At 38.5% G+C, this 26,998-nt stretch overlaps 2 protein-coding genes across 4 annotated transcripts in view; one reads left to right on the top strand and one right to left on the bottom strand.

Annotated features, from left to right (window-relative positions):
* Positions 1–78: 78 nt before the first annotated feature.
* Positions 79–16,271, top strand: Cox15 (cytochrome c oxidase assembly homolog COX15). Of its 3 annotated transcripts, none has more exons than XM_027930132.2 (9): positions 79–247; positions 1,355–1,545; positions 3,080–3,202; positions 3,677–3,863; positions 5,881–6,048; positions 9,382–9,463; positions 11,340–11,494; positions 12,977–13,090; positions 14,412–16,271. In XM_027930132.2, the coding sequence occupies exons 1-9, from the start codon at positions 158–160 to the stop codon at positions 14,541–14,543; spliced, it is 1,242 nt and encodes a 413-aa protein (XP_027785933.2). In that variant the 5' UTR covers positions 79–157; the 3' UTR covers positions 14,544–16,271. The 3 variants fall into 3 exon arrangements, with proteins under 3 accessions (XP_027785933.2, XP_071467108.1, XP_071467109.1); XM_071611007.1 differs by having other exon boundaries at positions 13,027–13,090; positions 14,412–14,521; XM_071611008.1 differs by lacking the exon at positions 79–247 and adding an exon at positions 1,658–1,718 and having other exon boundaries at positions 1,460–1,545.
* A 1,639-nt stretch (positions 16,272–17,910) lies between these two features.
* The window catches only part of Entpd7 (ectonucleoside triphosphate diphosphohydrolase 7), a 42,243-nt gene continuing 33,155 nt past the window's right edge, over positions 17,911–26,998 (bottom strand). Inside the window, exons 11-13 of the mRNA XM_027930381.2 lie at positions 25,344–25,429; positions 24,119–24,280; positions 17,911–22,959 (exon numbers count right to left, since the gene is read on the bottom strand). Of these exons, the coding sequence (XP_027786182.1) occupies positions 22,728–22,959; positions 24,119–24,280; positions 25,344–25,429 (480 nt within the window). The 3' untranslated portion in view covers positions 17,911–22,727. The remainder of the gene's footprint in view (positions 22,960–24,118; positions 24,281–25,343; positions 25,430–26,998) is intronic.

The following is a 26,998-nucleotide window of genomic DNA, read 5'->3' on the forward strand; positions in this document are numbered from 1 at the left end:
AGCCTCTACGGAAGCAGAATCGCCAGCACACGTGCCAGTCTCGCGCGAATGAGGAGCTCGCGCTGCCTGCCCCGGAAGTGTTTCTGCTTTCTGTGGTGGAGAAAGGAGACCGTGGAGTGCTGGCTTGTGCTGCTGGCTGTTGTGCGGTGGTGTAACTATGCAGCGGTTGCTCTTTCCGCCCTTGAAAACCTTGCTGGGGAGCCAAAGTGTCCGGCTTTTGGTTCCTAGGGCGGCGCCTAGAACACAGGTACCTCACCTCCTCGACTCCGGAAGCGGGGATGGGGTGAAAAGGCCAGAATAAAGATAATAGAGCCCCAAGTCATGTTACTTTAGCTCCTTCCAATTCACTCTGGCATTTTATGTATTCAGAGCACCCGAGTTCGGATCCGGACATGCAGCTTGCTGCTGAGCGTTATCGGCCAAGTTACTCAACTTTTCTGTACCACGATGTCTTTGTAAACAGTACCTACATCTTAAGCTTGTTGTGAGGATTAAATGGTTTAATTACACATCAAACATTTAGCACATGGTAACAACGCAACAGTTTTTACATGCACGCTTAATTTTTGCCAAAAAAACCCAAAACAGTAATCATAACTCCAATCTACACAGAGGGAAATTGAGGCTTAATTCAAATTACTCGTCTAACGTTGTTTAATTAGAAGTAGGAAACTGAACATGGATCTTTTTACTCATAGGGATACAGCCAGAAGAGGGCATGAATTCTCTTAACTGATCATCGTGGGGTAATTATTTTGTGTTAGGAACGGGGGAGAGAAAGATAAATACTGCAAGATTCCTGCCCTGGAGGAAGTCACAGTTCATTCGTTAATTCGTTTGTTAAATCTTTAGTAAGGCCTTGTTATGTAAGGAAACGGTGTTAAGATATAAAGGTAGCAGGAGGGAAAGAGCAAGCCTGACCAGATTCTGCCTTCCAGAGCTCATTGTAATGAAGATATATTAAGATGTTTTAAGGGCTGTGATAGGAGAGGTACAGTATGCTATGGGAGTGACCCATTGTAGAAAGTCTGGGAGCGCTTCCCAGAGGAAATGACATATAAGCTGAGATCTGCAGTAGTTAAGCAGTCAGAGGACAGGGTGTGTTGCAGAGGAGAAAGAAAATAATCCTTATCTAGGTGTAGAGTGAAGTCAGAGGCAGGGGCATATGCAGAGAACTATTAGAATGAGGCAGAAAAACCAGTGTTCCACTTAAGAGATGATGATTTACCAGGGCTGTAGCTATGGAGATGTATGTGGTCTTACAGCTTACTTTGGCCCAGTCAAATTGGGGTTGAGTGTGGCTAGCAGCTGTTCCTCATTTCTTTAGTTATAATCTATCTATCTTGGTCCTTAGTGTGGTTGCAGCTGTGGCATCAGACGCCCTCTGAGGTCAGGGCAGTACAGCACCGTCTCTGAAGTGGCTTTGCAATCTGGAAGGGAAACAGCGTCCCTTCCCTCAAAGGCTGCTGATCGGGTGGTGGGCCGATGGCTCCTGGTCTGCAGTGGAACGGTGGCTGGAGCAGTTATTCTTGGTGGAGTAACTAGGTGAGTAGTTTGCTCATAGTGAGTCAGGTATTTGGGTTTTTAGTAGACACACAGGATGACTGAGGGGAAAGGGACCTTAGGGATCATATAGTCTAGCTCTCTAATTTTACAGATGCAGAAACTGAGGTCTTAAAGAAGGAACATGTCTGATGGTTTTCCCTGCCATAAAACAGGTCAGTGTTTTATTCGCAGGAGCCTATCACCAAGACTAATTTAGGTCTTAACTGGTAGGTGTGCATTGTTTGTATATATTTTCTTCTCTCGTCCACATTCAAATTTATCTCAAAACTTTTCACTGTTTGCTTGTGTGAATTAAACCCTTAGGAGTTCCATACATCACAATTGGTTCATATGCCTTAGTAGGTTCTCTTTAAATCTATGAACAAACATTGTAGATTTAGACTTTCTGTTCCTGATTTGCAGGGTTTTTTTGTTCTCAAAGAAGCCCACATCATTTGTCCTATGGTTATCTATAGTCTGGATTTTGCTGACTGTTTGTGGTGATGTTTAACATGTCCCTTCATTCCCTATGTGTCCTGTGAATGACTAGTTGCTTGATCAGATTCAGATTGAGGATGAAGGGGCAAAATACCAAAATACTTTATAGGCGATTAGAACATTCATGAATAATAAAGCGTTTGTGTAAGTATATAATAAGTATAATAATTTGCTTATAGAGTTAGACGCATTTGATATGTTTTAGTCCCCTGTGATGATGGTGTTGATGATTTGCTTAAACTGTCCTATAATGATAGCAGGTGGGACTCTCTTAAAAGTGTCTTTTTGATAGTCTTAGTTACCTTTGATAGACTCCTTGCTTTCTGATAAGAGAAAATATTCCAGGCCCATTTTGTATAGTTCTTGCTCCTGGTCTAAAATCAGACATCGAAGAACCCACCCTGCCTGACTCCTTTTGGTAAAAATATTTTCTGGTTTTAATAAAATGTGTATTCCTCAAATTCTGTCCATATTCCCAGTGCCCTTATTTCACAATGCCTGATATGTTAATAAGCTATTATGGGAAACTACAACAAATTTGAATATTATTGTCTTTAAATTCACAGAAGAACCTAGACCTGTATGCCTATAACAAATTTCTTTTTCCTGTGTAAATAATGTTCGTTATGACTGAGGATGTAGCTCAGTGGTAGAGTGTGTGCTTAGCATGTGCGAGACCCTCGGTTCAATCTCTGGCACTAAAAGAAAAAGAAAAAAAGTGTGTTGGTTATGCATTTAAGATGTATTTCTTTGGTCTAAAGGTTGATTTGGGCTGTCAAGGAAGGCTAGTGAAAGAATTAAGGGCGGAAAGTTCAATGAAAAGATTGAGAGAATAAGAAGGTAAAGAAATGGATACCTGATGGGAGCTGTTTCTTACAAATTCTAAGCAGTAGAAGAGAAAGGTGTCAAAAGAGGAAACAATGAAACTATGGGTTTACTTTTAGTGGGGTTAATGTTAGATCTGCTTATTGCTATAAACTCTTTATGAATAATCTAGCATCATACCCACACTCAAAATTTTATTTCCTATCCTAAGGCTGACAGAGTCTGGCCTCTCAATGGTAGACTGGCATTTAATAAAGGAGATGAAGCCACCTACAAGCCAAGAGGAATGGGAAACTGAATTCCAAAAATACCAGCAATTTCCAGAATTTAAAATGTAAGTATTAGAATCAGGTAAACATCCCACTAACCCCATTCTTTTTTTTTTTCCCCCCGGTACTGAGGTTTGAACCCAGGGTCACTTAACCACTGAGCCATATCCTTAGTCCTTTTTATATTTTATTTAGAGATAGGTCTTGCCAAATTTCTTAGAGCCTTGCTAAATTGCTGAGTCTAGCTTTGAACTTAGGATTCTCCTGCCTCAGCCTCCCAAGTCACTGGGATTACAGACATGTGCCACCATGCCTGGCAGCCATTCGATTTTTTGCTGACTTTAATTCAGTAGATTCCTTGATCTTTGGTTCAGTTACATTTAGTGAGTTACCTAATCTAAACTTTTAAGTCCAAACTTATCCTGAGGTTGCTGATGAGGAAGCAGGCTCAAGTTTGAGAATCTTTCTGCATTCCATAGGTAAATAAAATCAGAGGGATGTTTCCTCTTTCTTCATTTTTGGCTTCCCATTTCACTCAGCTTGAATCACAACATGACGCTGGCAGAATTCAAGTTCATCTGGTACATGGAATACTCACACCGGATGTGGGGTCGCATTGTAGGCCTTGCATACATCTTACCTGCTGCTTACTTTTGGAGAAAGGGCTGGCTTAACCGTGGCATGAAAGGACGTGTTCTTGCTCTCTGTGCCTTAGTATGCTTTCAGGTAAGATGAATTTAAGATTGGGACATCAGAGAGGCTCCAAGGACCTTCCTAGATGGTATTATTTTTAAAGACGTAATCCTTGAAACACCGCAACAGTATGGTTAAGAGTATGCATTTTGTATCACAGGCATTAAACCCTGGCCCTGCTACATAGTAGGGCACATTGTCTGACCTTTGTAAGCTATGATTTCCTTATATGTAAATGGGGATAATAATGAGGCCTGTCATTTAGGTTTGCATGGATGGTGTACATAAAACACTTAGTTGAGTATCTAGAATTGGCTCAGTAAATACCTTTTCATGTGCCAAAAAAAGTAGAGTTTATTTCCCATTGTGGTTCTCCTACTGAGTTCTCTTCTCTTCCCTTTGTCTTGCTTGCTTGCTGTATTGGAAAGTGGGATCCCCATGTTAGAATTGCTATAGAAGCAAATAGGAAAACATTTTATGGGATGAAGGATCTTAGAATACAGATGTAGCTGAGAGATATTTAAGTATAAATGGTGTTTAAAATCATGTAAGTGGAACTCCTCCTAAGGAAGAGAGTGTTGAAAGACCCCCACAATTAAGAGGTTAGGTAAAGCTGAGAGCCAAGAAAATGAATCATGAGAGAAGACACTTAGAAGTATTTGGGTAGAAGTACAGAGGTCCTAAGGGATGGTATGAGAGAATCAAAGAAACATCATCAAAATTTGTTCAGGAGAAAGCTATTGGTTAATTTAACTCAGAAGTGGTAAAAATACAATCCAATTACAAGGGATTAAGGAGGTAATAGAAACAGAGGTAGACACTTATAAAAGTTTACTAGTTAACTCTTAAAGTCAAGTGGAACAAAATGAAAGTAAGTATTTTAGAATTAAATAGACACTAAAAACAGACTCCCAGGGAGGGAGAAATTTAAAATGTTAGGTAGGGTTATGGGAAGAAGAAAGTGGAGGCTGGTGAATCACAGTGTATGTACCTTCATCTTCTAAATGTCACACAGATGAAATCAAGGTAATTAGAATAGCCAGGTAGCCTTGAAAGGGGAAAGAAATGCCAAAAACATTTCCTGAAGAGTATTTATTTAAAAGGAGTAGTAGAATCCCCCTTCTTTGATGTGGATTCTACTGGCTTGAGAGTGTGGGGCTGAAAGGGCTGTGTTTTACCAGATATGACTGAAACTGACAGTTGTTTGGTTAATTGAAAAAACCAATTAGATTAGAAAGTTATAAAATATGATGTATACTGTAGATTTAAACATGTACTTTCATTACCAACTTTTTTTTTTTTTTAATCAAGGGCCAATGCCTTTTGACTGGAATTCAATTTCAGAGCTCATATACTGGGATCTTCCGTTTCATTTTACTTAGAGTGGGAACTTACATATTTACAAAGCAGTTAGATTTGTATGATTTACTCCAAAACTTTTATAATTGTCTTATTATCACTTAACAGTAATTGTTTTTGGCTGTTGCCTTTTTTTTTTTTTTTTTTTTTTTGGTGAGGGGGTACCAGGGATTGAACTCAGGGGCACTTGACCACTGAAGCCACAGCTCTATTTTGTATTTTATTTAGAGAAAGGATCTCATTGAGTTACTTAGTGCCTCACTTTTGCTGAGGCTGGCTTTGAACTTGCAGTCTGCTTGCCTCAGCCTCCCAACTCGCTGGGATTATAGGCATATGCCACCGCGCCTGGCTACCTGTTGCCTTTATAAAGTTCTTCCAAGGAATGTAATCTGGTTTTTATGAATCCTTTTTGTTCTGTTTCACTGATTTATATAATGTTAAACTCTATCAAGTATTTGTAAGGTTTTTCATACAGATAAACTTTTGTGTACTTTGCTAGATTTGGACGATATTTCATTAAAACGTTAAATGATGGTTAAGCACTAATGGTGGTATTTGTGGTCTTGGGATGCTGGGTATGTAGCAAGGTATGGAAAGGAAGGGTCAGGTAGGGAGTACTTCTGATGCTGCACTTAGTAAAACTGCACAGTTTCAACCTTCTTAGATTTGCCTCTTGTTTTGGGGGTTCTAGGGTCTGTTGGGATGGTACATGGTGAAAAGTGGATTAGAAGAAAAACCGGATTCTCATGATATCCCTCGGGTCAGTCAGTACCGCCTTGCCGCCCACCTAGGCTCAGCCCTTGTTCTTTATTGTGCCAGTCTGTGGACCTCACTCTCACTGCTGCTCCCTCAGCACAAGGTCAGTATATGGATTATTACCACATCTGCGTGGATGCTGACAGGGTCAGGAAAATGGAAATTTTGGTTCTAATAGGAAATTGTAAATCAAAATTTGGATTCCCTTAAAATGACATCCATCAATTTACCAAAAACTAGATTTTTGTTTGTTTGTTTGTTTGTTTTGTGATGCCAGGGGTCAGATACCATTGAGCTATGATAAAAATTTATCCATTTTTAAATGTACAATCCAGTAATGTTAAATATATTTATAGTATTGTGCTACTAGTCTCCAGAACTTTTTTATACCCCTTAAATAACAACTCCCCTCTTTTACCTCCTTCTAGTTCCTGACAACTATTTTCTATTGCTATTAATTTGACTGTTATGTATACCTTATATAAGTGGAATAATACATGTCTTTTGTGAATGGCTTATTTCATGTATGACTGTCCTCCATGATATAACATGTGTAAAATATTTCCTTTTTAAGACCTAGTCATATTCCATTATATATATACAGTGCATTTTGTTTATCTGTCAAAAGACACTTGAGTTGATTCCACTTTTTAACTATTGTAAATAATGCCACTTTGAATGTGGGTATGCAAACATCTCTTTGAGATCCTGTCAGTTCTTTAGGATGTATATCCAGAAATGGAATTGCTAGATCATATAGGAGCTGAGTAGTGTTTCAACACTATCTGTTGGAAAGATAAAAGAATGAATTTGGGGGAAGAAAATGAGTACCAACATTAAGATATATCCCAGCCACTTTGACTGTAAGAGCTATAGATGTAGGCAATTTATTTTAGAAGTCTGACTTTCAAAGTCAGGAATTATTCAGATGTGGAATGCCCACTATGACAGTGTTTCAACCATCTGACTCCCCTGTGGGGATAACTGCCAAGTTAACATCTCCAGTCCTTACCTGGGATCCAGGTCACTAGTTTCAAATACCCATTGGATGATTCTACGTAAGAATCTTATGTCACCTCAAACTTGACTCCAGAAGGGATAGAGCGTGGAAAAGCAAGGGAGACCAGAATGAGAACTACATCAGAACTTTGGTGGTATACAAGAGCCATATTTTGCGTGTTAAATGGGGACCTATTATTCAAGTCTAACACTATATTAAACCTTAGTGATTTTGGCTAAAAGGGTTTTTCTTTTTACTGATTTTCTTTAGGGAAATATGTTGCGACACATGACTAAGTCATTCAGGGTCACTCCAGATGAACTGGGCTGGCACGAAATAATCACACCAAGACAGAGAAAATACCTTTTCCTTGAGATTCTTCAGCAACGTCCCCTCTCCTCCAGCTCCCACAAGGGAGGCAGACAAAAAAAGAGAAGGACATTCTGAAGCCCCTTTTTATTGAAGGGAAGACACTCCGAGAAAGTTCCACCCCAGTAAGGAGGTCAGGTTTCAGGAGGTTGAGTCTAGCTTGGTGATGTCTTATGGTCAGCAGATTGACTGACATCATGGAAGGCCACACCTATCTCATGTGCTTTTTGGGGATCATAGGCAGAGCAAGCCCAGAGAGGCATCATCAGTCCAGTCCACTCATGTACTCATACTCATAGTTCACACACAAACAGCCCATGGCTGGCTCGCTACAGAAATACAAGTTTTTACGCTTTATGCTTTGATTTTAAAACAAGGTAGGACTCTTTGGGAGACCCTCATTTATGATAGAGGTCTTCAGATAGCACATTCCTAGAGGATATTTTTTTTTCTAGTATTTAAAAACAGTGACTATTATATTAGGTTTTGAAATCCCAGATTCACCTGGATAAATTGTTCATGAAGAGAAGTTTGAGGTAACATAGGATTCTAAAGTAGAATCATCCAGTAGGTATTTGAAACTAGTGACCTGGATCGAAGTTAAGGACTGGAGATGTTAACTTGGCAGTTATCCCCCCACAGGGGAGTTAGATGGTTGAAACACTGTCATAGTACGCATTCCATATCTGAATAATTCCTGACTTAGAAAGTCAGACTTCTAAAACAAATTGCCTACATCTATAACTCTTATTTCCTGATAACCCATTTTTTTCTTTTCAGTCCCTATAATCTGGCTTCCACACTCACCATTACACATACGCCCACTTAGACATATACCCACACACCATCTACTGAAATTGAACTCTTACAGGTTACATGATTTTCTAACTATCAAGTATTTTTCCCTTTTTATTTCTTTGTATTCCCCTAATTATAGAAATGATTTGAGATGGTGGTCAGTTAATTTTATAGTGCTATGCTGGAGAGCTCTATGGGGCTATTTCAATTTTTAGTTAACTAATTTAATTAAAATTAACATTATTTAAGTAAACTTTTCACTTAAACTTTATAGTTAAATAAAATTAACTTTATTTAATACTAGTCATGTTTCAAGTCTTCATTAGTCACAGATGATAAGTCATAGCCATCATCATATAAAGTTCTACTGGACAGTGTTGATATACTGTCCTACCATACCTTACCACTAACATATAATTTTTTATATTTTACATTGTAAAGCAGTTGAGGGCAGCACTCTGACTTCTTTTTTGTATCTTTATAGTTACCCATTCATAAAGTTCTTTTTTTCCTCCTGTTTTTCTTTTTGTTGTTGTTGTTGTTGTTTTCTTTTTGATTTTTTGGTACTGGGGATTTAACCTACAGGTTTGTACTCCTGAGCTACATCCCCAGCCCTTTTGTTTTTAGTTTTAAGACAGGTCTTAAAAGTTGTTGAGGCTGGTCTCAAACTTGTGATGCTTCTCCCTCAGCCTTCTCCGTAACTGGGATTACAGGCATGCACCACTGTGCCTGGCTCATGAATTTCTTAATAAATATTTGTTTATTTGTATCAGGATTTGGCTATAGTAAAACTAAAAAACAAATTTTGACTTTACTATAAACACTGAATGTGAGAACTTCCACTCTAGGCATTTTATATAATTTTGATCCTGACCTTATTTGTAAAATACTAAGTATCACACAAAACATGAAAAGCCATGTCATTTGAACCATGGTAAAGCATTTTCCCCTGATGAATGTAAGTCATTCAGTTCTCAACAGATATGTAGTTGAGTACCTTCATGCCAAGCACTAGACTAGGGTTACTCTACTCAGACAGACAGCAGTTCCTGCTCTCACAAAACTTTCAGGATAGCAGGGAAGACACATGGCAAATACATAATTAAAATTAAATATGATGCTTGTCAGAATCTGCTTCGAGTATTTAGCCTAGTAGAGGGTCAGAAAAAAATCTGACCTTAAATTGTCACTTGGGTTTGACCTTGGAAAGCTTTGCTGTCTTTCATAGTTCCTGCAGTACAGTTTATCTGAATGATTTTCTTTCTTTAGTTGCCTGAAACCCACCAGCTCCTGTGGTTGAGACGTTTTGCTCATGGAACAGCAGGTCTCGTGTTCCTTACAGCTCTCTCAGGTAGGATTCTTCTCATCAGAGATGGCCTGTTTTCATTACACTTTCAAGTAGAATCTCTTGCCTGATGCTTTGCCCCTTCTTCCTGCATCATCTTACTTAATTTTCACACCTATCTATCATACCCACCATCTTTATCCTCTATTTTCTGTTCCTTCCTTCCTCCTTTTCAAAAATCCTGCTATCCAGTCAGTTAAATAAAAATATTGTTTATCTGCCTAGATCCAGACTTCCCAGGTTCAAATTCTGGCTTTACCATCTATGACCTTCCTAAACTTGGCAAGCTGTGGAACCTCTCTGGTCTTCAGTGACCTCATCTATAAAATGGAGATGATAGCTCTAATATGAACAATATATTTGAAGTACATACAATAGAACCTGGCAAATAGCAAAGTCTACAGAAGTGTTAGCTGTTAATATTATGGAAACATCATTGTTATTGTTACAGTACACCAAGATGGCTCAGACAAAAGGCCTGCCCTCCAAGACAGTCAAAGATGGAGAGTGCTCTGGGGCAGAGAGACCAATACAGTTTTTAATTCTTTAAATCACACCTCCACCTTTACCTCTCTCACTGTAGAACTGTACTATTTTAACAGAGGAATCAGTAGCCGTCTATGGTTATGAAAACTTAAATTAATTAATATTAGATAAATTTTAGAATTTAATTCTTTTTTAAAAAAATATTTTCTTAGTTGTTGATAGACCATTTATTTATTTATTTATTTATGTGTGATTCAAACCCAGTGCCTCTCACATGCCAGGCAAATGTGCTACTGCTGAGCCCCAGCTCCAGCCCCAGAATTTAATTCTATAGTCACACTAGCCACATTTTGTTGGTTGGTTTATTTTAGAGATGGGGTTTTGGTATGTTGCCATACTGGCCTTGAACTTCAGATCCTCCTGCTTCAGCCTCCCAATAGCTGGAAGTATAGTTGTATGCTACCATACCTAGCCATTCACTGGCCATTCTTTGAGTACTCAATAGACATGTGGCTCACATCAATTGCATTGGATATTGTAGATATAGGATACTTTCCCTTATCACAGAAAGTTCTATTGGAAAGCCCTGCTCTAAAATGAAAATAATATTGATTGAATATTTTTTTCCAACATGAGAGAATAAATTTTAACTTTATGAAATCGTATTCACAAAAATGAGGACTGTGATCCATATTTCCCTAAATCATCTTTTGATCATGAATAATGGATCAGTCATCCACTAATTCAGATGCCCTCTTTATGTGTTTATCCAAGATTTAGTTTATAAGTTTTGGGGGTTTTCTGATCTCTATGTTTATCCAACAAACATTTATCAAGCACTTGGGGAAGACAGATAATGCAGAATAAAAACCATGTGTCAGATAGTCTTCAATGCTGTGAATAAGAAAAAAAAAAAAAAAGGCAGAATGAGGAGATAGGTGAGGTAGGAAAGCACAATTTTGTATAGGATCATCAGAGGAGATCTCTTTGGTAAGGTGACATTTGAGCAGAGACCTGAGGAAGTTAGGGAGATTATTGGGAAGAGCATCTCCAAAAAGATCAGCATACTCAGGTGGGGACAGGGAAGGTATCAGAATCACTAAAGGAATCCTTCCAAGTTGATATGCCTCTCCAGCCAGAACTTGTAGTTCATTTCTGTAGGGGAGACATGCAAGAATCTTGGGGCAGAAGCAGGCAAAGGGTACAGAGCTGCTGTTCAGTTCCTGTGGTGATTATAATATATTCCCTGTTTGAGCCCCTATTATAGGTCTTTCTGTTGTTCTATGACTTGACCCTTTATCTGACTCTGGGATAATAGGCTTTTTTCTGTATCAGAATTAATGTTTGGTTTCTTCTTCCTCTCATTTTAATAAATCTCATTTACCTTGGAACACAGGGGCTTTCGTGGCAGGACTAGATGCTGGACTTGTTTATAACTCCTTCCCCAAAATGGGAGAGTCCTGGATCCCGCAGGATCTCTTTACCTTTTCCCCCATCCTGAGGAATGTTTTCGAGAATCCTACCATGGTGCAGTTTGATCACCGGGTTCTGGTAAGTGTAGAGATGGGCTACAGAGCACAGGGAGCCTTGGGAAGGCTTTGGAATGTCTGTGAAGCAGTGACGGCAACAGTCAGAAGACAGGGCGGAAACTGTATTTCCTATTCTTTTTGGAAGAAATTCTGGAACCAGTTTTCTGATTTTTTATCGTAATTACTCACACTCCTTCCAGGTAAATTCTAGCTTTCCAGATATTGCAAGCTTCTTAAAGTTCAAATATGTTTTTTACCACCTGGAAAATGATAACCTCCCTCAACCCTGAATATACCTACAGACGTTTCAGCAGTCATGAGATTGAGTAGAGAGGGCAGAGACTGTGATTGCTGAGTGCATAGCTGTCAAAGAGCCCCAAAGAGCATAAGCTTCATCAGCACTTTTTGGCTTAAGTTATGATAGATATTGAAGGCCTGCCATGGACCAAATTAAGATTGGCTTGGCAGCCTGGGCATGATGACTCAATGCATTAAGGAGACCTGAGAAGGAGTTACTGTGGCATTGATGCAGGCCTGAGTGCTAGGGAACAAAGCTGTATGGTGGGAGATGGATTTAAAAAGAATAGTGAATCTGATCTGAGGGAGGTTTTAAAGGAACAGAGTTAAGATTGGCTTTTAGGGATAAAGGTGAAGAAAGATCAAAGGCAATTCCAAAGTTTCTTCTACAGCATGCTTAAAACAGGACCCACAGAAATGGAACCATTGGAATGAGCATGGAGCTAGAGATAGGAGATATCATTAGATAGAGCCATGTTGATTGTGAGGTGATGGTAGTACATCCAGAAAGAGGTCTAGAGGACTCAGATATCCAAGAACTCTGGGGCTAGAGCATGGTACCTCGTGTGGGTTCAGTCCCCACCTCCACACAATATTTTGGCATAAGTAAAAATCTGGTTGTAATTATCATTGTGGACAGCTCGGAAAAGGAAAAGGAAAATAGATATAGAAATAGAAACATCTTGGATGTAGGAGGACGATCTTATTCAGTGTTGGACCTTTATTCTGAAGGGTAGGAATGAAAATGAGACTTTTGATCTTGTTTAGTGCCAGCTGGCAATACTACCACCTCTTCTACTCACGGCCCTGGAAAACAATAACTCTCATGTGTTGGGGTCAGCCTACTTTAAACAAATATATAGGATTAGTGATAAGATTAGGAATAGGTTGCAAAGATTATTTAAAAAGTGAGGGCCACACCTGGGGGACAGCCACATGGGAAAGTGCATAAGATCGCTGAGAGTGTGTGTATGAAATACACCCAGAAACTTGGGTGTAATCCTAGGTAACACTGACATTTAAGTTGTAAGCAGAAGAGGACCATGGAGGAAACCTGAGGAGGAATGATGGGGGTGGAAGTAGAGTGTGGTTCTCTGTGACTCACACAGGAAGTATTTCATGGTTGCTTAGTGGTTGAGGAGAGACACATAATGTGAGTGAGACTCTAGCACTCACATTAAGTGATAAGAGTCTTTCGTCCCCACAGGGAATCACTTCAGTCACTGCCATTACAGCACTCTACTTCTTCTCCCGAAGGATCCCCCTTCCTCAGAGGACCAAGATGGCAGCAGTGACTCTGCTGGCTTTGGCATATATGCAGGTATAAACTACTTTTTGGTCTGGGTATCCTCAAAACAGTTATAAAGGAAGGTGATAGACTAGAAGAAAATATTTTAATATTTCTAGCAGATTTAAAAAGATTAATGATAAGAAAATAAGTAAAGGATATCTATACCCTGTTCCCACAAGAGGAATGATGAATAGCTAATAAACATGAAAAGCTTTTTAGCCTAACTCAATGACTGGAGAGGAGCAAATTAAAACAATGAGTACTATTTTGTGCCTGTCAATTTAGAAAGAAATGAAGTTTTTTGTTGTTGTTGTTTTTTTTTTTTTTTTTAAATAATTTTAATATTTATTTATTTTTTTAGTTTTCGGCGGACACAACATCTTTGTTTGTATGTGGTGCTCAGGATCGAACCCGGGCCGCACGCATGCCAGGCAAGCGCGCTACCCTTGAGCCACATCCCCAGCCCTTGTTGTTGTTTTTTTAAAAGGGAAGATTATCGGTTTTTGGCATGGGTGTAGGAAAATAGATACCTTCAAATATTCTTAGTGAGCACCTGAATTTGTAGTTTTTTTGGTTTTGGTACAGATTGAACACAGGGGCACTTAACCACTGATCCATAACCTCAGCCCTCTTTTGTATTTTTATTAAGAGACACGGTCTCACTGAGTTGCTTAGGGCCTCCCTAAATTGCTAAGGCTGGCTTTGAACTCGTGATCCTCCTGCCTCATGCCTCAGCCTTCCAGTCCACTGGGATTACAGGTGTGCACCACTGCATCCAGCTTGTACAGTTTTTTCCAGAGGCTTCTTGGCAATATCATTTAAAATGTTAGGCATATAATCCTTTGGACCAGAAAACTGACTTCTTTGTGTCTGCCATAGAAAAACCCCATTGCACAAGCATCTTTGTATAAGGAAGGAAATTCCTTATAGAATTGTAATGATGGAAAAAATGGAAACAACCTGGAAAACCATGGTACCTCTGTACCATGGAATACTGTACAGCAGTTTAAAATATCTCGAGACAGATTGTTAAGTGGGAAAAAAGTGACAGAAAAACATATTAACAGCACAAAACTGTATCTCTATAAAGGTATAAAAGAAAATACAACTGTGTAGAAACTGGTAACTACTTTTTAGGAACTACGAAGGAGTAGAGGAATAACTAAGGGAAATTCTAGGTTTATTCTCTTTGAATTTCTTTCATTTTTAAGTATGCTTGCTTGTGAAATTTAAAAATATGTATATTTTTTAATGTTGTGATGGGAGAATGTGGAGGTTCATGTATCTGGTTATCCAAGCCCAGTCATTTTCAGTCTTTGTAGTTACTACTTTTCCTATATTTTTATAACAGGCAGGCTTGGGCATTAGCACTCTGCTGATGTACGTTCCAACTCCTTTGGCTGCCACTCACCAGTCAGGCTCCTTGGCTCTGCTCAGTGGTGCTCTTTGGCTCATGAATGAACTCCGAAGAGTCCCAAAATAATTCTCAGAAGATCAACTTCCTAGGCTTGAAACTACTTGTGAGAGATCATCAGAGAGCACAGAACTTGGTTTTTCTGCAAGGATGACTTTCGATGCCAACTGGTTTCCAAATTGGTCATTTAAAACTCTGCCTGCTTTGAGACAGTCACTGGATCAAGAATGTCGTTAAGTATGATTGCACCAAATATTCCTTTTTAAATCTTACTTTTCATATTGAAAAGTAGGATAATCGTGTAGAGAGAAATGTCTTGCCATTTGTGGCTTCTTAACAGACTATGTTTCAATTTTTCTTGGTTTTGGTAATCTTCTGGTTATAGGTGCATGATTTCTGTGTCCTTGTGTTCCTATGTCCTGCCCTCTGGTAGAGGTCAGGCTGGTGGAGATGATAGTCATAGACTCTAGACTCCAGCTAAGGGGTTAAACTGCTACTGAATGCTGCCTATTGCTAAGGCCCAGTATTGTCAGATGTGTTTTTAAAAGAAGCCACATACCTGGATTTTTATGTGAAACTTTTTAGTTAAGTGTTGAAAAGTCATTTTACGTTTTCAAAAATGTTTTGCAGGCTTAATAAGTTTGGGATCCATCCATGACCTGAGATTGCCATTTGCAGTTTCTGAACTAGATGATCTCAGTTCCCTTTCAACTCAAATATTCTATGAATTTCAATGTGACCTGTATTGTACCATTTTCAAACGTTCTTAGCAGAACAAAGGTAGGCAGACTTTGCAAAACTCCTGGACCCTTATGGGCTTAAGCTATTGCTTAGACTTGGTTCTGAACTTCTCTTGCATTAAAATCTTTTAAAAACCTCAAAGCCCAAGACTAATCTAAGACCAATTAAATCACATCTTCTGAGAGTTTTTAACTTCCTCAGGTGATTCCAATGTGCATATAAGCTTGGGAACCACTGACTTAAGTCCTCATAGCCTAGTTACCTTAGGAAGTTCTGACTAGCTTATTCCCATTCCTTCTGAAGTTCCATCCTGCCCCCATCTCATTTAATCTGCTGTGTTGATCCTATTAGTGTGTGGGTGTGTCTTTTTTGGCTACCGGGGATTGAATTCAGGGGCACTTAGCCACTGAGCCACATCCCCAGCTCTGTTTTGGGTCTCACTGAGTTGCTTAGAGCCTCACTTTTGTTGAGGCTGGCCTTGAACTTGAGATCCTCCTGCCTTAGCCTCCTGATCCTTCTAGATAGAATTCTTTAATGGGAACTGCGGTCACTGGCCCAGGTTCCCATACAATTATCTCCTTGTCGGCAAACCCAGCTTGTCCTTAGTTAATAACTGAGACACCAGAAGACAGAATGATCCAACTCAAAGAACTATATGCTAATCTTTTACAGTTTACTACAAGAAAGTGACAACCCAGGAGTAGTTCAAATCTCAGATGTTTTACTTCATGTTTCTTTTATTACAGATGATGAGTAAATTTGGAAAAACGTATCTGATATTTAGCTATATAACTGCATTGTACTATTTATAAACAGAGATTACCTTGTTTTTTGTATTTGTGATTCTCAGCGCCATCAGACAATGAACCAAATATTGAATGAATGAATGCATGAATTAATGGGAAACAAATGATTACTGATTGATGTCCCAAATGCGTCTTTGGAAATAGTCAACATATATGTATAGGATTAAATGAGTTTCCCTAAATATTTTAAAGGTCCCAATAATTGTTTTTAAACCTGAAGAAAATTAAAGGACATATGTTCATCAGTCAACCAGAGTATTGTGTCTTTAACCCATATTGATATATGCTGTCCTTTGTGGTAGGGATGATTAGCAGCTGCCTAAAGTGATGTTGGTTGCAAAGAACAATGCTGATGATCATGGTTTTAGGATAACCAGTTTGCCTGCAGCTATCCTGTGGACCTGGGACAAATGATGAATCATTTGGGCATATATAACACATATGCCTGTGTCCCTGCATGGGGTGACTGCATCACCTCTCTAACACACATTGTACATTTTCCTCAACACTGACTGACTTAATGAGAAATTTAAGAATTATTCAGCAAAACTTTCTTAGTTAATGTGAAGCATTAGAAAAACACAGTTTTCACATCCCCCCAAATCAATGCAATATAAGCAGCCTTTGTTTTATTCATGTGGAATGTCTAATTGTGGATCATAATAAAAAGATGCTTTGGGGCACACTCTACAGAGGCCATTCCTCCAGGTAATTAATGGAGGTAATATAGTATTTACCTCAGAGCTTCAACTAAACAGGAATTGTGCAATGAGAATTTTAAATACAATGAAACAACAGAAATCTAAGTATTTGGGGTCCCTGCTGACAGAGAAAGGCTTATGAAACTAATGAGGGGCAGAGTTCATAGGCAGGGCTGCTTAGGAAAGTACCATGACTACCTGAGAGAGTTACTAGATTTGAATCTGGAATGTCCCTCACAGCCCATGATTAAAGGCTTGGTCCCTATGGTGGCACTCCTGGCAAGTGGTAGGCTCTTGGAGAAGTGGGGCCTCATTCAAGGTCCTTATGTCTTTGTGGGTGTGCCCATGAAAGGAACCATGGGACTTGAGCTCCCTTAACTGCTTGCTGGCAATGAGGTCAACAGTTCTGTTCTACCATATACTCTTGCCATGATGTGCTCAAAGCAAAAGGGGCTACTCCAACGTGGACTGGAATATCTGAAACTGTGATCCAAAACAACCCCTTTATAAGCTAGCTACCTCAGGTATTTACTTATAGTAACAAAGCTGATTAACACAAGTGGTGGGGGAAGAATGGTGAGCCACTGGAGGGACTAGTAGTGGCTGCCCTACTTACAAAGGACAGGCTCAGGAGCAGACATGTCTTCAGGTTGCCTGAGGTCACATGTGCATGGCTATAAACATCCTGTGATTGAGAACATTTTTTAGCTTTGGTATTTATGAAAATGGGAAGCAATGATTGATTATATTTTTTAAATGAAAGCCCTTATAGTATGAGCAATAATTCAGTTTTACAGATAAAAGGACCCTCTTATTGCTCAGATTTCTAAGAAGCAAAATGGTCAGCTGGTATATTATGCCTTCTTTGTCCCTTTAATAACAACAGTTTCAACAAACTAGGAAATAATGAAATATTAGGGCAAAAGGGAATGTGTAAAAATGCAAGGACAGTCTGTTAAGATATTAGAAGAGGAGAAGTAGACAAAGCAGGCTTAAGATAAAACTTTAACAAGACACCTGCAAAATAAGGAACCAGAAGATTAATGGGATATAAGGTACTACAACTTTTCAATTTAGATCAGATCCAAGTTAAGCGAGACAACCAAGGAGAATATCACCTAAAAAAAAGTATATATTTCAGCAAAAATGCTGCTATTCTACATTAATCAGAAGTATCAAAACTTGGTCTTGAGTTTTCATTTTTTTTAATGGTGACATTTTTTTATAACACCCTACATAATCCTCACAAGTTTGACAGAAGCATATTACCCCAATGGCAAGACTCTGAAGCTAGCATTTAATGTAAAAGCCTAATTTTGGAGAAGTTTTTAAAAAACTTTGTTGCAGTTGTAGATGGACAGAATACCATTATTTTATTTGTTCATTTATATGTGGTGCTAAGAATCAAACTCAGTGTCTCACACATGCTAGGCAAGCGCTCTGCCAGTGGGCTATAGCCCCAGCCCTGAAATATCCATTGCTACTTCCTATCCTAATTCTTAATTCCAGCTGAAATGAAGGAGTATCACATACCAGAGCAAAAAGGAAAGTTTAGACACTAGTTCTGAACTAGTTCGAAAAGAAGTTTACCAACCAAGAAAAATAATAAAATAAAAACCACCCAGCACTATGTTCTTTGTTCCATAAGGAAGTCTGGAAACTGCCCAAGAATTACAACCAAGTTCTTAATGAGGTAGATTTGGTAGGCATTTATATCTTCATTTGGATTGTAATCATCATATTAATTGCTTGGATGCTGTGGTTAACAAAATTGTGCAAAGTAATCAAATTGTTTAAAAGAAACATCTAAATTTTAAAATATTTAAAGAAAACTAAAAATATATGCAGTGGAAACTTGGCACTATTTCTTTGAAAGTATATTTCTGAGTGAGCAAAGAAGTAAAAAATGAGTATCAGAAGCCTTTATAAAGATCTGGCACAGTTAGTTGCAGCCAGCTGTACTAAAATAGGTTCTATTAAAATACATTTGCAGAGGGCTGGGGATGCAGCTCAGTAGTAGAGCACTTGCCTAACACATGCAAGGTGCCCAGAACCGGGGCAGCAATGAGACCGACTGCAGAAAGATTCCATCAGTGAGCATTCTTTTGTACCTGTCAAAATGATTGGCAGGGAAAGAATGGAGAAACTTGGTATCTAAGAGGCTACACACTGTGACTTTACCCATGACTGTTGTGGGCCTCAATTTAATCATCAAAAAATCAAGGGGGGTTGCCTCTGAAATCCCAGCTCTCATCGTTCTCATCATCTGATGCCTCTGCCATGTTACGATGCAACAAAAAAACAGCAGATGTTGGTACCATGCTCTTGTACTGCCCAGCTTCCAGAACTGTGAGCTAAGTAAATCTCTATTCTTTGTAAATTAAAAAACAAAAACAAAAAGCCTTTCATCTGTAATTTATTTATAATGATTGCTACTGGAAGTCCCATTCCCATCAACCTTAATGTCAGGGCTATGGGTAAAATGGGATGCTCTTTAGAACAGCCTGGTCCTCTAAACCAAAGGCCAAAATCCTCTTCCTGAAGTCATATGACTTTTTTTAAACCTTGTCTCCTGACTAGTTCTTTATCTTGTCACTTTGTTTTATGAATGAAAACTGAACCAGAGAAAGCAAGTGAAATTGCCTGGAGTAATCTGTGAAAGTAAACTAAAGATAGGAGTAGCATCCAAACTGGCTATTCATTAAATACAATGTTCCTTCCCTTAAATCACGCTGTCCATTTGTCTCTCACCCAACAGAAAACAAAACACAAAACTAGGAGACTGTGGGTTAACGGGAGGCATCTGTTCAGGTAATACCAGTAAGAAGCAAATATGGATGTGACAGCAAATGTTAATGTCGTAGGTCAATCATTTCAATAATTACTACCTAAGACTTAAACATTAAAGGAATCTCTTAGGCAGAGAACAGGGAGGGGTAGAATACTTCAGATGACATTTGGAGAAAATAAATATGTTAGTAGAAAGTGAATAAGATTTTCTAGGCCAAGGAAATGCAATTCAAGGAGATGAAGTACAGAGAGAGGGTATAATTTGCCTTAATTAACTGCGACTAAATGTAATGCCACAGAAGTGGGTATTAAACACATTTTCAATATGTTCTAATGACAATTCATGGAAAAGTGATGGGTTATTCCATCATAAGATGAATAAAACATCAATATGATAAGCCACTGACTCCAAAGTTGACATCTGTGACTTGTCTCAGTAATAACAAAAGTTCTAAAACAGCTCAAGTTCATTGTTGCTATTACAAAGAGCAACTGTAAGATTCAAAGGAACCACTGGAATATGAAGTTTATGACACCTTAATTATCTTCACAAGGAAACCACTCAAACATGCAGAAGTACAAATAAGAATCCTGAAAGAGTGCAGGTTAAAAGAAGATAAAGGGTATGTATGGCAAGATCGACTTCTGCTCCTATAAGCAAGAATATTTCACTGTGAAGAAGCAGTATATAAGTAATTGGCCTTCAGCAAAGAATAAATGGCTTCTGTTTCTAGCTAATGGATTTCATTTAAAATCTACTAATTGGGAGCAATGGAAGAAGAATAGGAACCAATACCAAAAGCAAATACTCAGTTCTTCTGAAGTATAGTATAATAATTTTTCCTTCTTATTTTTGTACTATGGAATTTCAGGAAGTCTTACTCATGGTAATAAGGATAAGCCTAGATCTCATAATTTTAAAATAATAAACAGGCTATAACGCACTGAACAAAAACTAATAGAAATAAATTAAGAATAAGAAATATTTTTATATTCAAAAAAAGATAAATGTAGGTATCCTGAGATTCTCAACTATAAAAAGAATATAGTAATATCAATCTGTAAGGTTATGGTAATGATTAAAAAACATACATATGCTTAATAAACGACAGCTGCTTATTTTTACAACCAGGATGAAGAATAATCTCACTATTAAGAGCTTTAAGGGCTTGGGAGGTGGCTCAAGCGGTAGTGCGCTCGCCTGGCATGTGTGCTGCCCGGGTTTGATCCTTAGCACCACATACAAACAAAGATGTTGTATCCGCTGATAACTAAAAAATAAATATTAAAAAAAAAAGAGCTTTAAAATTGGACTAGTCACTATGTTCCTGCTTCAACTTCAGTTTGAGCACACAAATATGATTACTGTTCAATCACATAGATTTTAAATATATCATTGACTAGATCTCCCAAGAAAACCAAAAGTAGTATTTGGAATCAAGGTGGAGTTACAGTTAACCTAAATAGGCACTGGCTAGCAAAAACATTTTGACATGATTTTTAAGGAGCATTCGTAAGGCAAGGGCTCATTCACAGGGCATAAAAATAAGAAATAAAGAAAATCAAGGCAATTAAGAATTCTTAAAAATTAAAGGAAATTGCTGTGACATAAGCCCAAATGAAAGGAAAAAGATATTTTCAAAGGAAATGGTCTTTGCTAGATTCATGTTTATCTAATTAGAAAACAATTCAAGACTTACCACCCTTTCACCTACCAATCAATCATAGTATACTTATTTGTAGGAGAATCTTAATTTCATCTTCTCTGTTCTGTGAAGCACCTAATTCCTTACTACTCCTAGTAGGGAATTTAGTTTAAGAGATCCATTTCCATTCTTTAAAGTCAGAGACCATTTTTTTTTTCTCTTCATTTAATTCTAGAAATCAAAGGCAATGAAAAGAAAGTTTCTTTAACCCCAGGAGCATATTTGTGGACAAGACACTTAACAGCTAAATATAGAAGGTAAAGCATAAAGAAGACTCAGTGGGGAAAGGCAGGAGGTGATGAAAAAGAAATGTTCCTGCAACTGAAAGGCTAAACATGGAGGAGAAGCAAAACTCCTGAAGGATAGTGGATGGAAATGGAATTGTATGGCTTTCCCTCTCACTAATGGAAATTCTATTTGTGACTGAGCTACTCTTAACAGAGGTTCTGGAAGCTGCCATGTGGCTTCTGAGCAGATTAATCTATTTTTCCCAAAGTGTAGAATTTGCTTTCTTTCAGATATTCTGAGTCAGGAATTGGGAAAATTTCTATTTAAAAAAAAACAGTAAGAGCTTTGAGTTTATTGCCTTTGCCCACTCACATGATGACAACCTCAATACATTCCTTCCCAAATTAGATATTGATCTGAGTAATAAAATGAAGGAACTCTTGAATTCTCCCTATTCATAAAAATATACCTAGGGGACAATGACTCATGAAACCAATCAAATTCAGGTCCTCATACCCCACTAGTTTCTCCATCTTAGAAACACACTTAAGACTCAAAAAATAAAATTAATGCCCAAACAGCCTGTGAGGCACATAGACACGAGAAAAAAAAAAAATTTCTATCCTGGTCAGACCAGCCATCAGATAAAATATTATAAAATCTTCAATGGGCCATCCATTTAGAAGAGGTTCCAACCCTTTAAAGTCATATTCTAACATCAGCAACATTGTCAGGAATCTTGGATCATATCCACAATGGCTTCTTTGTCAAGTAAGCAAGGAAGTTGTATCATTTTGGTTGCCTGGAAATTCATATCTGGTCCATTAAATTGCAAAGATCTTGGATCCATATTAAAGGTTGTGGATCTCCACATAAACAATATCTCTGTTACAGAGAAAGAAGGGGCTGCTGCACTTGCTAGAATGTCCCCAGCTTTGTATCAGATGCTCCAAGTTTGGTTTCAACCAGGCTTCCAGTGTGCCCAATGCCAAACTTCATGCTTTAGCAAGGGGAAAAATGGCTAGATCCAGGAACACACCAGACCTCTGAGAGCATGCTTGGTCCCCTTGTTAGCACCAATGTCTTGTCACTTAGTTCCTCACATACTAAATAACAACTTCTCTCTGAGAAGAGGACCTGGGTACTAAGAAGGAATTAAAGTGGAAATTAAAGTAAAAATTCCAAGGTCAAAGCAGCATCTGAGACCAGTACAAAAAAAGTGAAGAAATTCAATGAGCAGCAACTCTGGGGTACTCAAGTTTCTCCAGTCCTGGTCCATCCTCATGGCCCCACCTGTACCCCAATCATCGGCACCACCTCTTCAATCCACAGCAAGTCCAATGGAGCTGAGGCTCGAGTTTGTCGGTGGTGAATTCGGCGGAGTCGTAGAAGGTACAGGATGATGGCCAGTAGCACCACCAAGATACAGGCAAAGAAGAGATAGTGATTATACACAAAGGAGAGACGGAACCAGCTACCATGGGTTTGTCGGACACCTTCCTGCCGAAGATCCCTAAGGAAAGGTGGAAAAAACTGTTAGTTTCAAAGAAAAATGTTTGTTCTGATCTGAAGGTGTTACCCCATTTATTCAATCCACAGAAACATTCTAAGACAATCCAACCAAGGAACCAGAGTGTCTAGATCTTTTTTTAAAAAGTTGCTACATTTCCTTAGGAGCTAGCGTACCTAAAGAAAGCTGTTTCCTGACCATTATATTATAACCTGTGGGAAAAAAGAGATACGTAAACCAAAGTACAGTAGTCTAGTGGCCTGGCCAGAATAGAAGCCACTCTTTGGTCATTCAGATACTAGATCCACTTTTTGTTTTGTTTACCCTGTAGTGTTCTTCTGTTTATTTTGTTTTGTTTTGTCTTTTAATGTGAATCTCCAAACTGAAAGACTTCATATACAATATGGATATCTGCCTTTTATGGACAAATGAGACCAGGCAAATGCTCAGGTAGCAATTCTGCATGACAGTCACCAGCACTTTAGTTGGAGCACAACATCTGGTTCCCACAACCCCCATGCAACCCTCTTCCTTCAATTCTATTAACTGTCTGGTTCTTCATGGCATTGAATTTAGAGGAACAAGTACCAAAGATTAAGAATTTATCTGAAATAGTCCAAGGGAAAGAGTACCTAAAAATTGTCCGACATAAAGGCAAGGCACTGAGATGCCTGCCACAGCTTGAAGAAAATATACCTCTTAAAGACATAGCATGTCCTTTGTTCTAATTCTGAACCACAAAATATCCAAAAACACACTCTCTGGAGTGATTCTTACTCATTATGGAAGCTTGCTCTGGCCAGACAGCCTCCCCACCTTCTCTAGTCACATGTTTTTCAAAGTAACTCGAGTAACATTCTGGTTCATCAGTGAGCATCTTAGAAATGGTTAGTAAGAGCTCAATCCTAAAGACTGATTTGTTGTTGGTGAACTAATAAAGGTGACTTTCTGAAATGGCAAAGATAGGAACGGACTCTAGCCCAATAATTTCCAATCTTCTTTCTGTTTCAAATGCCTGATTAGAATAAGGAAGTGGGGGGGGGGTGGTATAGTTTTGGGGATGTGAAAGTTGGGGGGAGGGTCACTGAAGAAATTTTTTATCCTAAGCCAACAACAAACATTGTCTCTAAGCTCAAGGTACCAGCTTGGTTGGTCTCTTTACCTGAGTGGTAAGAATCGAGTTTTATACAGAATGGCTCCCAGCGTCCACTGAACCTCTCGGTCATACACCAGCTGGGCTGTCCGCAGATTTGAGTAGTCATAGGGAAAGTGGAATCCTTCATGCAGGACTTGGTACATCCAAGCTGACTTAAAACACTGATATCTGAGTTGTGATAAAAAACATTAAATAAATAAATAAAAAGAATTCTAACGCTTTCCTTTACGATAAGCCATGTATGCCCACTGGATGTCAACAGATCTACCTCTCCCAGATTCACCTTCCTCACCTCTAGGTGAATCCAAATTCTAATTTATCTTACTACAAATGATGCTGTGGCTGGGTTTCTCTTTGTCTTCCTACCTTTCCTCCTTCCTTTCTACCTTCTTTCCTTCCTCCCTTCCTTCCCAACTTCATTTTTTCTTTCCTTCCATTCCCATCTTCAGAGAAGATGTTGAAATATCTACAAATGTAACTGTATGCTCTCTAAGATTTGCTTCAAGATAATTCAGTTGTAAGAAGCAGGTAGAGGAAGGAAGACAACATTGGCCAGGAGTTAATAACTGTTAGTAAAGAAGTGGGATGATAGGTGATGGGAATTCATTATACTATTCTATTTTTGTTTGCATTTAAAAGTTTTGAACATTTATAAAATGGGAATACCAATGAGTCAAATTGGCACAATGCCAAGAGTTATTAAAGCTGGGTGAAAGTTACATGTTACTATTCTAATTTTCTGCATGTTTGATAGTTTCTATGATAAAATGTTTAGAATAAAAAGAACTACCCTTTTGATATCAAATCACTTGGAGAAAACTCTCTTTATTTTTTACTTTTACTAACTTAGCTATCAATTAATTTATTTAGCAGAACTGTGCATTAAACTGAGGGGTTCTCTACCACTGAGCTACTTCTCCATCCCTTTTTCTTTTTTATGTTGAGGGGCTCACTAATTTGCTGAGGCTGGCCTTGAACTTAAAATTCTCCTGCTTTCATCTCCCAAGTTGCTGGGATTATAGACATGCACCACTACACACTGACAGAACTCTATTTAGTAACCCCTGGTTGCCTTTGGCTTTGCCCTAAAACCTCAGAAAATCAAAATCTGAAATAATCAAATTCTCCTTCAACATAAAATCCAATCTATACTATTGTTTGATGGCTCTCCATTATAATCTGCCATTCATATTCTAAGGCCATATCTAAGATGAAATAAAAAATTACTTACTTGAGTCGATGCTCGTCTGCATGTGAAGAAAAGAGGCCATTCTTGAACCTCTGAGTTAGTACTGACCAAGCCATGCCACAGTAATCCTGGAACAACCACAGAGAAACAGTACAGCATGAAATAGGAGGCAGACTCCCTAATGTCCCCAGGCACCATTGCTCTACTCCTGGAGTTACCTGTGAGCTACTAGCTGACCCAAGAAATGGCATATTCATTCACTGAACACTGTGCCAAACCTCTCTTTATTCCCATTGCCTCCAAGTCTAGTATAAAAACAGTTTGAGCTGGATCCTGAGTCTCTTAGGCTTCATAGAGAGTTAAGGTTAGGAGAAGGAAGAGCAACATCAAAAGCCAAAGGGAGCTTCACTCTAACTCTGCAGAGTTGACATGAGGAAGGAAGACAGCTGGAGCAGAATGGTCAGAAACTTATCACTGGCCTGCCTCCACGTTGTGATTCTCACCAAAAGAATTATTTCTTTTGGTTTGTTCAGGGAACAAACATTTGCTGAATGTCTACTCTGTGTTATGTGCTATCCTAGGTGCCAAGGGATTGAGCAGTGAAAAAAAAGAATTCCTGTCCTCATGAAGCTTACCTTTTAATAGTAAGAGAAAAAAAAAACAAACATAAATATATACATGCATGCATACATACAGTATGTAAGATGACATAAATGCTCAGGGGACAAACAAAGCGGGAAAGGGCAGAGAGTCATATGGGAAGAGTTGTAATTTTGGAAAGGGTGGCCAGGAAATTTGGGACTATAACATCTAAGTCAGAGTAAAAAATGTCAAGGAAAAAAACAAATAACCCAATCAATAAATGGGCCAAGGAACTAACAGACATTTCTCAGAAGATGATACATAATCAATCAATAAATATATGAAAAAATGTTCAGCATCTTTAGCAATTAGAGAAATGCAAATAAATACAGAGTTACTCTAAGATTTCATCTCACTCCAGTCAGAATGGCAGCTATTAAGAATACAAACAAGCATAAGTGTTGGCGAGGATGTGGGGGAAAAGGCACACTCATGCATTGCTGGTGGGACTGTAAATTGGTGCAGCCAATATGGAAAGCAGTATGAGATTCCTTGGAAAACTGGGAATGGAACCACCATTCGGTCTATACCCAAAGAACTTAAAAACAGCATACTACAGGGACACAGCCACATCAATGTTTATAGTAGCACAATTCACAATAGCTAAATTGTGAAAGCAACCTAAATGCCCTTCAGTAGATGAATGGATAAATATGTGGTATATATACACAATGGAATATTATTCAGCATTAAAAGAGAATAAAATCATGGCATTTACAGGTAAATGGATGGAGCTGGAGAATATAATGCTAAGTGAAGTAAGCCAATCCCCAAAAAACAAATGCTGAATGTTTTCTCTGATATAAGGTTGTTGATTCATGTTGGGATTGTGGGGAGCACTGAAGGATTAGACAAACAGTAGATAGGGCAAAGGGGTGGGAGGGGAAGGGAAGGGGAATGGGAGTAGGAAAGATAAAGGAATAAGATGGACATTATTACCCTAAATACATGTATGAAGAAACGAATGGTGTGACTCTACTTTGTGTACAACCTGAGATATGAAAAATTGTGCTCTATATGTGTAATATGAATTGTAATGCATTCTGCTGTCATAT

This window comes from Marmota flaviventris, chromosome 4 (assembly GCF_047511675.1).
Source record: "Marmota flaviventris isolate mMarFla1 chromosome 4, mMarFla1.hap1, whole genome shotgun sequence".
NCBI lineage: Eukaryota > Metazoa > Chordata > Mammalia > Rodentia > Sciuridae > Marmota > Marmota flaviventris.